At 37.3% G+C, this 15,839-nt stretch overlaps 2 protein-coding genes across 2 annotated transcripts; both read right to left on the reverse strand.

The window, feature by feature from the left end:
* Positions 1-2,163: 2,163 nt before the first annotated feature.
* Positions 2,164-3,372, reverse strand: LOC113352656 (non-structural maintenance of chromosomes element 4 homolog A-like). Its single transcript, XM_026596454.1, has one exon. It carries the CDS (start codon positions 3,370-3,372, stop codon positions 2,164-2,166), a length of 1,209 nt encoding a protein of 402 aa, XP_026452239.1.
* Positions 3,373-10,435: 7,063 nt separating this feature from the next.
* LOC113352657 lies at positions 10,436-14,182 on the reverse strand. Its single transcript, XM_026596455.1, has 5 exons — positions 11,952-14,182; positions 11,809-11,836; positions 11,509-11,702; positions 11,311-11,404; positions 10,436-11,206 (listed from the first exon to the last, which is right to left on the reverse strand). Exons 1-5 carry the CDS (start codon positions 14,180-14,182, stop codon positions 10,436-10,438), a joined length of 3,318 nt encoding a protein of 1,105 aa, XP_026452240.1.
* Between the last annotated feature and the right edge of the window lie 1,657 nt (positions 14,183-15,839).

Below are 15,839 nucleotides of genomic sequence, written 5' to 3' on the forward strand. Positions count from 1 at the left end.
GTCGAGTATTGATATCAAAAAGTACATCATTTGTTGAAAATTATTTGTGTATTTTCCGATATGAAAAGAAGTAGAGAGGATGATGTTGTGTCAAAGAAACAAACAGTGGCGGATGCCTCCATCGACTATTTGAAAGCTGTAAAGAATGTTTTTCAAGATAACAAGGAGAAATATGATGAATTTCTTCAAATTCTGAAAGGTGCCGCCAAATCTGGGACAAAAGACATTGCAGTAGTAGTTGTTGTATCGGCAAAGATTAAGTCATTGCTTAAAGGTCATCCACACCTTATTTTGGCTTTCAATACCTTCTTGCAGAAAGAATGTCAGATAACCCTGACAATGGATGATGGTGGAGACTTCAGCGAAAGAAAGCGGCCTCACAAACTGATCAAATCTGCGGGAAGGACTGAAGAATCAGAATCAAATGAGGCTTTACACCCAGTTCAATTAGGTCGACGGTGTAGTGCAAGTTATCGGCTTTTGCTTCATCCGATACCTTTTACTAGTCAGACAACGGAACTTGAATGTCAAGTACTGAACAATCTGTGTGCCTTAGATGGTATTTCGTTCGAGACCATAGCAAAACCCAAAAGTCGATATGAGAAAATGCAGAATAAATGTGAAGATTACAGGTTCCATTTGGATATCTTAATCGGATCTGTGGATTCAACCAAGATGCGTGTGGAGGAATTGGTAGGCAAGATCCAGGACAACACGGTAAAGCCAGAAACGCAAATGCATATCGAGGATCACTTGACCCCTGCAAACCTAAGGTGCATTAAGCGCTTATATGGGGAGTATGGACTAGAAGTGATAGATATATTGAGAAGTAATACAATTTCTGCATTGGAAACTATATTACGTCGCTTGAAGCAAAAACAACAAGAACTATCTTGTGATCGCTCAGAGTTTGACCAAGTTTGGGCTGAATCTCGCGCCAATAACTATAACACATCTTTGGATAAGCGCATACTTCGTTATCTTTCAAGCAAAATGAACTAGATACCTTGGTACGTACTAGAGCCTTGTTGGTCGTTGTGGTTCATTGTCTAAATCCTTTGATATGCTTGTTTGTCGTGGCTAAATTATGCGTTCGCTAGTCTATTTTCTCGTCTATTTTCGTTTAAGGTGGAATAAAAATGTTCTCTAAAAAGTTTAAGAAATACTCAAGTGCTTCCTAAAATCTTTGATGTATAATTTCTTAAATGGAGTACCTTTCTTAGTATTGATGCGATACCTCCATCTTTGAAACCATTGATGGATCCATATGACAGATAGGAAGCTTAATTATTATTTTTTTAATTTGGAAGAAAAAAGGTAAAAAAATTATTTTGAGAAAAAGAACAAAAGAAACAAAGGGACTAGGGAACAAACAACATGACACTAGTCAACAGCTAAAAAGAAACATATCTTCTTTGCCAGAGTTCGTTTCCCACGACCTAAGTTGACATTACTCCCTAAAGAAGCTTAATTTCATGTCAAGGTAACATATGTGAAATTGTGAACTGGATATTTTTGTGGAGTATGCAATCCCATAGTATACCCATTGATGAAAATAATAAATGGCGTCGATCGCCTAACAGCTTTAAATCTACAAGCATATGGAAAGGCTTATATGTAAGTGTCCATGGGCTGGAACTGATAGCTGTATCATGTATGCTAGACTTTTGGCATACGAGTAGTGATCACACAAAATTCCAATGCAGTCATCTTTTCGAGGAAACATCTGATTCTTTTATCACTAAACAGAAATGCCTAGTGGAAACAGTACAAGGCTATCCAAGAATTTGAGGTGTATCAGGGAAAGAAGAAACTTACAAATTCGAGATTTTACTACTGGAGTTCATACATTTCTTGACCAAGCTAACAAAAATCTTATTTTATAAGCAGTGATTACTCACACAAGGCCTCTTGAATGCATACCATCTCATTCACTGCAAGTTATAAAGCTTTCACATGTAACTCTAAATGACAACCATGGTCCTCTAATGTTAGTTTAGTTCCATCGAGGCGGGGAATCGTGTATATAAACTGCATATCAATGGAATTTCTTGAAGATTGAAATAATAAAATTACTTTCTTCTCTTTTTTCTAGGAACAAACTTAAAAAGATTAACAAATATCATGTGCAAGACACCAGATGTGGTCACCTGAAAAGAGGTTTCATCGAAGTTTGCGCTTACCCTTTCGTATGGCAGCTTCACTCAAGTTAGAGTTGACATTTTCCGGTGAGTCTTCTATCACTGAATCTTCTTGTTTGATTGGACTTCGGTTCCTTGATAACTTCCTAATCGGTGTTGTTAGGTTACCAGCTGTCGCACCTTCACTGCTTTCACCGATCACTTCCCCTTGAGTATCACTTGAGATATTTGCTGGAGTTCGATGCGGCATAAGCTCCTCTCCAATAGTAACTGTATCCTTCATCAGCTTCCAATCTTTGAAATCAAGTCGAAGAACGAAATGGTTGTACGCAGCAACCCCTGAGGCAACTTGGTCAGGTGTTGGTCCATTTTTTGGAGTAACAAAGTGGCGACCTTTTGAATCAACAATTATCCCAACTCGACCATCTTTCACCAAAAACGAGAGAGCAAATAAATTCTCCACCGTCTGTGCAAAAGAAACTCTGTTGAGAAGTAAATTATCATGCATAACTCTCTTATTCTTCTTCAAGATGTCATACATAGTGATCATGTTTCTGTCAGTATCAGTTGTCTGCTCTTCTTCGGCGTCATTAAGATTTTCAGGGCGTTCAGTCATAGTTGGTTTCCTAGTCCTCTTCCTCAGACTAACAGTTTTCCTCTGCTTGAGTTCAACATCCATAGGTCCAACCATCGTATTGCATCCTCGAACCTTCATGAAGATTTGACATACATCAAGACCTAAATCCTTCCAACCAAAATATAATCTGGCTTGTTCACCGCGCATTCCACCATTTTGCTTCCCAAAGTTTTGGAGCATGCAGGTAATAAAATCATTTGGAGTTAGACCATCACTATTCTGTGCTTTAACAGACGTCGCCAAGGTGTTGGCAATGCCTAATAGAGCCTCAGCATCTGCAACTTGTTCTCTCGACTTTGTAACCATCTGATGCAAGTTTTCAACTTGGTTAAATATAGATTTGAACCTATCAGAATTGGCATCCGAAATATCTTCTCTTTGATCATGTATCTTATTCCTTAAAGCAAGATACTGTGAACGTAGAACTCTTCGATCAGCAACACCATTACGAGATTCACTAGTCTCGGGTTGTTCTGATTCAACTCCATGCCTTATTTTACTTCCTGGTTCCGGTTTAATTCTGCGTTCATTAACCCCACCTTCACCTCTACTTCTGGTACAACGAAAATTAGGTTCTGGTATACTGGCAGACATGATTCTGAAACCCTAACTCTTTGAAGATAAATAAATAAATCCTCGACAAACGATTAAACCCTAAAACTGCTGATTTTCTTGGTCTCCAACTGTATACTGTATATAAGTATATATACTAAAAAAAAAAAAAAAAACTTCTAAACACGTACGGTACCAATTTTGATGAGGAAAATAAAAAATAAAACAAGTCTAACCGAGAAGAAAAACCTAACCTAATATGAAAAGAAACAACAAGTCTAACCGAGACTGTAATATGTGTTATATAGTTGGGCGTTTTTAGAATAGAAGCCCCTAACGTTTAAGGAAATATTGAGTTATTGTTGGAAGTTTGAGTTGGAATAGAAATCCGTCGGTTTTAAGGAAATTTTTGGAAGTTTGAGTTATATAAGCCGGTTAAGGTTTGATTTTTTTTTTTTTTCGCTGGGAAACACAAACATTGCATAAAAACAAAAGGTCATTACAAATATCCGTTAAGGGTTCTTCTCTCATGATAGAGTGCAAGAAATGAGGAGAAGAATTCCAAATGTTTTTCAAGCTGAATTTCCTAACTCGACGTGCAAGTCGATCAGCTATCTTATTCTTAGAACGCTTAATAAAAACTATCCTAGAGTTCACACAACTAGAAAAAGAAATCCGACAATCTTCTACTAAGTCTTGACTTCTCCAGTCAATATCACCCTTGCCTTGATTAACCAGATCCACTAACTGAAGACAATCACTGATGAAGAGGACTCTGGAGAAATTCATCTCACCCACCCAGGAGCAAGCCAAAATTAGGGCCATTGCCTCAGCCGCAACAGCACCATGAATCAAACCAAAATCCGCTTTACAACCTTTTATCCTTCCTGCATTGTCACACAGAATCAAACCGATAACCATGTTAATGTTCTTGAAGGAGCCATCCATGAACAAAATATGATTAATCTACTGAATAGGAAGCCTATTGTTGAAGACAGGCACTCTAAGGGGAATAGAAGCAACAATATAAGTATTTAAAGACCTTCTAATATCCATAATAGTATCATCCAGATTAATTTTAACATTTCTAAAAATAACATCACATCTAAGCTTCCATATTGACTATAAAACCACAACACCAATACTCGGCCAATTCACAGCATAAGGAGAACAACCCAAATTTTTATCAAACCAAGACAAGAAAATATCATCAATCCAATAATAGTTACCCACAATAAGATGCTTAAAGGAGAGGGCAAACCAAATATGAGATGCTATAGGGCATTGAATAAATAAGTGCATGACATATTCCACCTCATTAGAACATAACGGACAACATTCATCAATGCCAGGATTATAAAACTTGATAAGGGAATTAACAGGTAGCATATGCGCAAATATCTTCCAAATGAAGAATTTAATTTTATGTAAACAGTCAATAGACCATACCCTTTTCCCGAAAGTAGCATCATCAGTTGAGACATTCTCATTCATGAAAGCTTTATAGGCAGATTTAACTGAATACTTACCATTATTAGTGTGCGCGCACATTATTTCATCTGATGTATGAACATTTATCTTAAGTGATCTAATTCTAATACAATCCTCAGGGGAGAAGAGCGAAGAAAGAAGATTAATATTCCAGTTGTTATCATGATGATTAATAAGCTCATTTACATGGACATAATTTCTATAATCAGAAATTAATCGAAGAAGGAGGACAAGTATAACCAGGCAACCAATTATGATTCCATATCTTTGTAGACTTACCATCATTCACCTTATAAACATATTAGCTCTAATAAACACCAGACTGTTGACTATACCTTTCCAAATCCATGAGGAGGTGTTTGCCGCCTTATCGATTTCTAACAAGTTCTGATTAGGGTAGTATTTATCCTTAAGAAAATAGTTACCAGCTGAGAAGAATTTTTGCACATTCTCCATCCTAGTTTTGCAATAAGGACCCTGTTGGTAGCAAAGGAATTCCTAATACCCAGACCACCAGAAATTTTTGATTTTCCTATATCCCCCCAAGAACGAAAATATGTCCCTCTTTTAGAATCTTTCTTTGACCACCAAAAAGATCTTTGAATAGAGTCTATTTTAGAGGTAATTTTCTTAGCAAAAGGGAAACAAGACATATGATAAATAGAGATACTAGAAAGAACATGTTTTGTCACTACAGTTTTACATGCCCCATTCAGATTAGTTTTTTTTTTGAGTTACCAAGCCTGTGATAAAAAATTTCAATGAGAAAATGAAAAGATTGAGTTTTGTCTCTATTAACAAACAACGGAGTACCAAGGTACTTCTCCGTACTACTTAGAAATTTAATTCCTAAAGCTTTAGAGATTAATTTGATATGTTTATGATGCATTTTTTTACTTGTAAAGAAACCAGATTTTTCAAGATTAATGGCCTGCCCAGAAGCCTTAGCAAACTTATTAATAATTATCATTAAATTCTTAGCATAAACAAGGGAAGCTTTTGAAAAGAGCATGCAGTCATCTGCAAAAAATAAATGCGAAATGGCAGGGCTATTTTTTCTAAGTTTGAAACCCTGAAAAACTTTCTCATTTTCGCCTTTAATCAAAAGTTGAGAAAGAGTTTCCATGCAAATGATAAAAATATAGGGAGATAAGCAATCTCCCTGCCTAATACCTCTATAAGGAAAGAACATTTCCCTTGGAGATCCATTCACAAGAATAGAATAAGAGACAGTGCTAATGCATTGGTGAATAAGCTGGCACCAGTCATCCGAAAAACCCAGTTTTTTAAACACAAAAATTATGAATGGCCATTCCAGCCTATCAAATGCTTTAGATAAATCTAACTTAATAGCCATGAAACCATCTTTGTTATTTTTCCTCTTTCTAGTTTTAAAGGAATGCAGAATTTCATGACTAATGATGATGTTATCATGTATTTGCCTATTAGCTATAAATGCAGACTGATAAGGAGATACTAAAGAATCTAAAACAGGTTTTAAAGGATTAGTTAGAATTTTTGAAATTATTTTGTAAACAGTATTAATGAGGCTGATAGGGCGAAAATCATTCAGAGTAGAGGGGTTACTTACCTTAGGAATTAAAGCGATAAAAGAATGATTGAGCTGCTTAAGAAGAAATTTGCTGCGAAAAATCCTTGTACGTGATTAATAACTTCAGTTGAAATGTGATCCCAATTATCCCTGAAGAACCCACCCGGAAAACCATCAGGTCCGGGGGATTTCCAAGGCGCCATATTTTTAACAGTTGTAAATATCTCATCTCAGAAGGTATAGCAACAAGGTCAGAATTGATCTCATCAGAAATGATAGGCTTGATATCCATAAGAACATCATCAATATCAGAGTTGCTCGACATAGAAGAAGCAAATATTTTTTTAAAATGATCAGCAAGGAGGTGAAGGACTTGATCTCTATTCTCCAGCCAATTACCTTGATTATCTGTAAGCATATGTATGGTGTTGTACATGTTTCTTAACTTAACAATATTATGAAAAAAATTGATATTCTTATCATACTGCGTGAAATAGTCAATCCTCGACTTTTGTTTATAGAAGGAATTCTCTATTTCATACCAAAAGTCCAACTGCTTAGAGTAGTTGAGAATAAAATTTCCTATAAAGGGAGTATAAGCCATATTCTGCAGTTTTTCAATTTCTGAATTCAACCTACTAATTGTTGTTTTGATGTGTCCAAAAGAGTTCAAATTCCAAAGACTGAGATCATGCTTTAGATTTCTGAGTTTCCCAGCTACAATAAAACTTGCAGAGCCTTTATTTACCCTTTTCCAAGAATTAACAAGAACATCTTTGAATTCAGGGCTAGCTTGCCAGCATTTAAAGTAATTAAAAGGAATAACAAGTTTATCAGTACTATGAAAACATTGCAGCAAGATGGGGCAGTGATCTGAGAAAACTCTACCTAGATTCGTAACCCTAGTTTGAGGTAGCAGCGAAACCCAATTATCATTAATAATTCCCCTATCCAGTTTTTCAAATATAAGCTCAGAAGGATTTTTGAATCTTCTGTTGCACCAAGTAAACGGATTTCCAAAAGTGAAAACATCATGCATATTTAACATCGAAAGAGAGTTCTTAATAAAATCAGACGCTAACGAATTTTCAGCAGTTCCTCCCTGTTTTTCTGAGACATTCAGTATAAAGTTGAAGTCACCTAATAAAAGCCAAAGCTTATTGTCCGACTCATTGAAATGTTTCAAGTAGTTCCACTGATTTCTGATACCTAAAGTATTTAAAGCTCCATAGATGAAAGTGACCAAACAATTCTTAATGGTTGGAGTGATATCGCATAGTACATGAATCATATTAAAAGTACTGCCTAAAACATCTTAACTTGAATTTTTAAAAAACCCCAAATCCATATCACCAGTTTTACCCATAGCAGGAACAATGTTCCAAGAATCAAAAGGTAAAAAATGCGTATACTTATTAGCAGTCTCACTATCAACCATAGTTTCAATTATACAGATAACAGTAGGTCGATGCTTTCTAAAAAGGTTCAAAAGGTGAAGCCATTTTTTATCAGAGCAACAACCACGCATATTCCAACATATAAACTTCGTAGCGGAAAAAGAAAAAGGATTCAAACAAATAAATAGTAAAGACAAGCAATAACCACCACAAACCAAAGCGCAAATCGAAATCAAAATAATGCTAAAGAAACGCTTTTCGAATAAAAACTTAGGGACTTACTTGGTCATGAGCATCCGAAAGGACTGCATCCGCAGGGTCAACATCCATCATCATGAGATCAACCTCCTTCTCTAATTCTTCATCCGTAATCTCAGGCTCTGGAGGAGGCATTGTCAGGGGCATAGGTTCAAGCAACACATCTTTTAAACGCTCATCCTTATTTTACACATAAGATGAGAAGTCCATCTCCGAGTTAGCAGGCATCATCAATTTAGAGTTACAATTCATTTCTGAAGCAGCACTATAGATAAAACCATTATCTGAAAAGATATTTTGAGCAAAATCTGAGGTTGTGGTGGACCAAATCACATTTGCCTCGACATTAGCATTACTAGCAGAAGTAGTAGAGTTCCCAGAGGAAAAAGACAAATCAGCAGGAGGGTTAAAAGGTGGCAATGAAGAGATAGGAGGCCAATGAGGTGTGGGAATCATTTTAAAAGACGATGAGGCTGAGTAATTACCCTGAGCAAAAGATTCGAAGGAAGTTCGAGATCTTTTTCCTTTCCTATCATGCAAAAGTCCATCCGTTCCAAAAACCATGCTTTCATAAGATTGCGAGAATCCAGAAAAGTTCATGCCATGATTCCCATTTTCATTCTGAGCTCCATTGCTAGATGGTTCCCTAATAGTGAGAGGAGCAAACCTAGTTGTCGAGGAGGAAACAACAGGAGCAAAGAAGGATGAACCAGTACTCTTAATGGTTGCAGATGGCTGAAGACTGACTGAAAAAGCTGAAGGCTTTGAGTGGTCAACAACAGCTCCATGAAGATTCAAAGTGGTAGCAGCTTTAGATTTTCCATCATTTGAACTCTCACCAACTTCCGAGGTTTATTGCCTCCTAGTAACAGCAACATGAGAAGCATTCCTTGTTGGTGCAGGAAGTGCCCTGACAAGAATCCTCATTTGAATATCCCTGAACTGAGCTTCATTGTGATACTGGACAAAACATCTCTTACAAGCCCTAAAAGGTAATTTAGGGTAAAAGGCATACATTATATAAGTTCTTTTACTAGTGTTAGAAACAACCTTCCTAGTAAGAGGATTTTTTAAAGGAACCATAAGTTTTGCATCATATAAACTGCCTGCAGGAGAGTCAGCAGTTACAAAATTACCAAGCTGGTCCAGAATTTCCCTAACTAGACCTCTATTGACTAGGTCTGAGTGAATATTGATCTGCAATGGCATCAGAGTAATTTCCCATACCAGATCAAAAATGGATTCTAACTGACCAAGCTGCTGAACTGCAAAAAGCTGACAAAAAATCAGAGTAGGTCTTGCAGCATAAGCAATTTCCTTATCCTTCCTCTTCTTGAACATTACTAAAAACAAGTTCTAAATTCCATTTCCTTGAATAAAAGGTTTTGCTAACTTAAAATCAGGGGAGTTGATAGCCCATGCCCTGTTGAGTTGATGCTTGACTGAAGTCTTATGGTAGTTTTTGCTATCATCACAAAGGAGAGCAGCAAACCTGAAGGGAAACTCCTTTACATCTTCATCCAAATCAAGAATTATTACTTGATCTGCTGGCATAAGCTTACTGAGCTGACCCATTTTTCTAAACTGACTTACACACTTTCTATGAAACCAAACTATTTGAGGAGAAACAAGAAAGAAACAGCTAAAAGCTACTAATTGTTGGATGAAAAACTGAAGCATACAGAGCTGCAAATTTATAGAATCTAATTGAAGACCAAAAGATGAGAACTTAGAGCAGAATAGACAGTACATTGAATTAGGAGTGATAAGACTAATCATCTTGAATTAAGAATCAGAACTTACAACCAACCTTCTCACAAGAATAACCAAACCTAGCAGAGTAAATGAGTAGCATGCATCCTGACTCAAATTTGACAACACCAATTTTGAGAATTGACAATTAATGGCATGAATAGATTGAGAAAAGACAATTAATGACAGGTTCTTTAACATACCATTATTTTAAATCCTTACAAGACTCCGGTTAGATTATCATTCATGGAAATGGTTCAAGAAAATGAATGTCTTGAAACACTCTTAAAGTTTACAAAAGATTAAAAGTGGGAATCGTGAAAGAGAAGTTTACAAGATTAAAAATATGAACTGTCATGTCTTCCCAAATTGCCAAGTACCCTATGTCAAAGTAGTTTCATAACTCAACTTTCGCAGGGAAAAAAATTCTACTTCTAACAGGTGATAGCCTCGCAACACCCCACCCCAATAAGAGAAACATAGAAACCCGTCCATTTTGCAAGGCATTTGCAGTCGATAACTGGACAAGTCCTACAACATATAGATAACTCAGTAACTAACTCATCATAGATTAAACTTAAATTCAAAATAATCCAAGCATCACAAAGGGGAAAACTTTTATTAGATCAATAAGATGAAATGATACTCACCACTATTAAAATTCCATATCATCGCGGTTGTTATTATCATCAAATTCATACTCATCCTCATCATCAGAGGTGTAAACGGCATCCGTGTCATTTTCCTCTTCATCTTCTTGGCTTCGACAAGCTACTGCTGCTGCAGCACGACTGATAGTTTCTGGGGGAACGTCGTTCCTATCCCAAACAAAACTGTCACTGCGATCCTGATGTGGCTCTCCTCTAAGATCTTTTATCGAATAGCTTGAATGCCATTCTTGATATGCCTCACTAGAAGTCGAGCTTTCTGTTTCAGTCTCCCCATCCGAATCTATTTCTGGAATATTGAAAGACCGACGAGGTTGCGTTTTTATAACCACTTCATTTTGTTTATTATATACATCATTGATATAGAAAACCTGTTGTGCTTGAGATGCTAAAATAAACGGTTCATTCACATAATATCTTCTATTCATATGGACACTAGTAAATCCAAACTCATCTGTTCCTGCAATCGGTCTCCAATCGCATTTGAAAAGAAGAACTCGGAGTTGACCCACATACCGTGCCTCGATAATATTATTCACAACTCCATAAAAATCATTTTCATCTTCAGCTACACCTTCGTCTTCCCGAGGGACACACAGTCCACTATTCTGTGACTTTCGTCGACTCTCCCACTCTCTTGTATGAAATCTAAACCCATTGATAATGTAGCCATTGTAACTCAAACATTCTTTAGCAGGACCTTGACTCAACGAATATAGTTCATCACTCACCTGACCTTTTTTATGCAATTGGTATATCTATTCATACATGCATAGAGATGTTTATCAATGACGAAAAAAACGAAGTGAAAGTCATTAAAATCGCAAAAGAAATTGTGTTACAATGATATATCGGTACTTACTTTAGTTGCAAACCAATCAGGAAACTCTTTGATGTGTCTTCTATTAACGTCGGCGTCTCTTAAGCCACGGCTTTGCAGCTCACTTTTGTGTTCCCTGCAGGTGCAGCGCTTAACATAGTTAACCACAACACTGCTAAAATATTACTAGATCTTGAACAAGTTAATGGCTATAAAAACACAAATAAATAGCACGCGCACTCCTCATATGGCTGCACTTCTTTGGTATTCAGCAAAGCATAAAGTTGGATTTGTTTCATCTCTGACTCCGTAAGCTGTCCCCAAGTTTCAGCTCCAACGGGCCTACCGGATTGTTTGAAAACTATTAATCGATCATCAGGTTGTGGCGCCTCATCATCCTCATTCCTTTCAAGTTTATTAAATTTTGTACAACACTATTCAAGTAACGCGTACAAAAAGTGATACATTCATCTATAAGGTATGCTTCAGCCATCGATCCTTCGGGGCAAGCTTTATTCCGCACATAAGACTTCAACTTACGCAGATACCTAAAGTAATTACAGTAAGACTTCAAAGGATGCAAAAATAGTGATTGTATAAAAAAAATTACAAAAAGAAATATTCACCCAAGTCGTCAATGTAATTAGACAAATGTTGCACATAAAATAAATGAATACCCTTACCTCTCGATCGGATACATCCACCGATACTGAACTGGACCTGCATCCTTTGCTTGTTGTGTTAGATGAATGGGCAAATGCATCATCACAACAAAAAAAGATGGGGGGAATATTCTTTCCAACTTGCACAAAGTAATTGCGATACTATCTTGTAGTTTATCCAGATCCTCTATCTTGAGAACCCGTGTACACAACACTTTAAAAAACATACATAACTCACTCAGTGCTTCCAATATATCCCCATCCAAGTGTCCACGTAAGGCAATAGGAAATAAATATTCCATTAATACATGATAGTCATGACTTTTCAGACCCATAATCTTTCGATCCTTAACGTTCACACACCGAGAAATATTTGATGAGTATCCATCGGGAACCTTAATATCCTTCAAAGTTCTACAAAAAGATTCCTTCTCTTTGGGCGACATGACAAAAGAAGCTGTTGGCACCACTATTTTATCTCCCTCTTGTCTCAAATGTAACTCCGGCCGTAATCCCCAGTCCATCAGATCCAACCGGGCCTTAAGATTGTCTTTCGTTTTCCCTTCTACATTCATCACTGTGCCCAATACAGTTTCACAAATATTCTTCTCAACGTGCATCACATCGACATTATGAAAACATATAATTGAGCTTAAGTACGGCAACTCATGAAATATGCTCTTTTTTTTCCAGTTGTGTTCAAAAGTAACTAGTGTTATTTCTGTCAGACCAGTCTGTTTGGCGTTCTTACCAAACTGAACTTGTCGAAAATGAGCCAGCTGTTGAGCAATTTCATCCCCATTCATCAGATGTGGTGGTTCTCGAAGTTCTTTCTCTCCATCAAAGGCTGACTTCTGGTGGCGCCAATGATGACCAGCAGGCAAGTATCGACGATGATGCATGTAACAATACTTGCCCCCATTGCTCAGTCGTTCTGAACATCGGTCAGGCCCACAGCACGGACAAGCAAATTCCCCTTTGGTGCTCCACCCGGAAAGCATAGCTAGTGCAGGGAAATCACTGATGGTGCCAAGTAATGCTGCACGACATTTAAAATTCTCTTTCTTTGAAATATCGTAAGTTTCAACACCTTCATCCCACAATTCCTTCAATTCCTCTATGAGTGGTTGCAAATACACATCGATGTCGTTTCCTGGGGATTTGGGTCCAGGAATTATCATAGACAAGATAAAATTTTCCTCTTTCATACACAACCACGGTGGTAAGTTATAACTGATGAGAACAACTGGCCATGTACTATGTGGATGCAACATATTCCCAAACGGATTCATCCCATCAGTTGCTAATGCAAGTCTTACATTGCGAGGATCAGCTGCAAACTCTGGGTGCTTCTTATCAAAGGTCTTCCATGTCTCTGCATCAACTGGATGCCTCAAAACTCCATCTTTGGGACGTCTTTTGGCATGATATCGCATATAAGAAGCGGTCTTTGAAGACATAAATAACCTCTGAAGTCTTGGCTTTAATGGGAAGTACCGCAATTGCTTTACTGGAATGTTTTTACCTCTTGGTGTTCTTCTGATTGATTCGTTATCCACATTCAATTCAGTAGTTTTCCATCTTGAAGCATGACATACCGGGCAAGAAGTTTTATCTGCATTCTCTTTCCAGAACAAAACACAATCATTCTCGCAAGCATCGATCAAAATGTAGCCAAGCCCCAAGCCCTTGATTGTTGTTCTAGCATCATAAAAATTCTTTGGTAGTTTGGCATCCGGAAAGGCTTTGGTCAAGAGACTCAACAACGCATCAAACCCCTTGATGTTCAATCCACCGAGGGACTTGACATGAAGCAAGTGCACAATGAAGGATAATCTTGAAAACTTTTCACAGCCAGGATATAGTGACACCTGCGCATCGTTCAGCAACTTGTAAAAATTGGAGGCGTCATAGTTCATTTCTTGCAGCAAATCAGACATTTCTTCATCGTCGTCCTGCACCACATTTCCAGTATTGGTTGTTTCCCTCACCTGGTCTTCCCCTTCTCCATGGTATACCCAATCCACATATCCCGGCATAAAGCCATTCCACAGAATATGTCCGTGCACTACAGACACAAGCTCTCTCTTATTGTTATTGCAATCCTTACAAGGACAAAATATTTTCTGGTCGGGTTCTAAATCCCAGCTCGCATAGTCTATGAAATTTCGAACTCCTGCTTTGAATGCATCGTGGTCTCTTGGAAGTCCTATCCAGCTCTTGTCAATAATTGTGAAGTCTTGGAAATCCATCATATGAACATAAAGAGTAAACAGAAGACAATCTATGAGAGTCCGTAAAAGGAGGTGCAGAACAACTATGGATTAGAGAAACAAAATTTCTGCGAAACAAGAAGAGATCTTAGATTAAAGTCAAACCAACAAACAGATAATATGAATCTATAGTATCCAAATTAAAATTTTTAGCAACCTATGCAAGTCAAATTAGTGAGAAAAATAGGCATAAGTTAAGGATTGGAGCGCAATTACCAGAAATTCGTCACATCAAAGCCCTTTCCAGCTCCGTTGGAAACCTGGTAGTAGACAAACAAAAAGAGCACAGATCAGTAAAATCAAGAAGGAAAAGTGACTCTTTTAACTAAATTGAAAAGAGGGGGGGATTGATATGAGACTATGAGAGTTATCTCTAAACTCTGAATCCATTTTATAGTTATAGAGAGTCTTGAGGGAGTTAGATTTTAAAATCTTCAACAATAACATAAATCTGAACCAAAATCACAACCCACACCCAGAAATCAACCACCAGAGGGTTCTATTCAACAATTGATTAAAAATAAAACCATTACCGAAATCGAAATCATAGTTATAAGAAAAAATTACAGAAGACAGTTACCTTTTGCCCTAACTTTTGATGGAATCCATTGATTTTCAAGTTTCAACAACTTCTTCATCCAATCGAAGTCAATGAAGAAAAAAAGAGAAATCTCGAAGTCAATGAAGAAGAAAAGAGAAATCCCTGTGAAATTGAAGAAAGAAGATGGTGAACCGAAGGAAGTAGTTGTTGAGAGAAATATCAACGAGGTGACTGGGGTATATGATGAAGATGAGAAAGAAAGATCGGGACTGAGTAATCTATGTTTCGCCCAGCGTATTATTTGGTGTAGCTGGACTATAAGATAGGAGTACCTCACTGCCATAGATGGAAGCCACCTATCACCATCAAAGAGATCTGATGACCAAATCTTGAGACCCGAGATCTTATGGTGAAAACCACGTGCCCCACACACAAAAAATGGGCGCGTGCACTATACGTTCGCCTGGTGTGGGGCGTGGACTATGCCACCGCCTGGTGTGGGTCGGGACCAAGGTAGTTAATCTCGGATTCCGGTTTATCTCGGTCCCGAGCGAGACACTGGTACAACGTTGTCTCGGAGAGATTTCGTTTTCAAATTTCGATGTAATTTCGGTTCCAAAAAACTTCCAATAATTTCCGTTAATTTCAGTTAATATTCAATAATTTCCGTTAATATTCGATAATTTCCGATATTTACTTAGGAGAGACGTAATCAAATGGCTAAAGAGTAAACCTAAAGGGTATTAGGTATCGAAAATTTCCGAAAATTTTATGATATAGTTATACACTAACGGTATCGGATATTAACCTAACGGATCTCCCTTTACCGGTATCGTTATGTTAATAAACGGATATCCGTTACGTTAAGGTTATTGGATATCGGATAGCCGTTATATCGGATATTAACCTAACGGAATCCGGATGTTCGGAAACGGATACCGGATATCGAATATCCATTGACAGCCCTATTCCTCATCATCAACACCAAATGATAATTTTAGGTCAAGAAATTCAAACACAACAACAAGCAATAATACCAGTGAGTGAATTAATCTGTTTAATTTTTGTACTTGAGATTAATCCACTCAATTTTAA

The sequence above is a fragment of the Papaver somniferum genome, chromosome 2 (genome assembly GCF_003573695.1).
Source record: "Papaver somniferum cultivar HN1 chromosome 2, ASM357369v1, whole genome shotgun sequence".
Taxonomy (NCBI): Eukaryota; Viridiplantae; Streptophyta; class Magnoliopsida; order Ranunculales; family Papaveraceae; genus Papaver; species Papaver somniferum.

Excerpts from the sequence above, each read along its gene's own strand:
- LOC113352656 (XM_026596454.1), bottom strand. The coding sequence starts at position 3,372 with ATGTCTGCCAGTATACCAGAACCTAATTTTCGTTGTACCAGAAGTAGA.
- LOC113352657 (XM_026596455.1), bottom strand. The coding sequence starts at position 14,182 with ATGGATTTCCAAGACTTCACAATTATTGACAAGAGCTGGATAGGACTT. Across the intron at positions 11,837-11,951 it reads TGGATGTATCCGATCGAGAG|TCTTACTGTAATTACTTTAG; the intron begins GTAAGGGTATTC and ends CATCCTTTGAAG. Across the intron at positions 11,405-11,508 it reads GAAGTGCAGCCATATGAGGA|GGAACACAAAAGTGAGCTGC; the intron begins GTGCGCGTGCTA and ends CTGCACCTGCAG.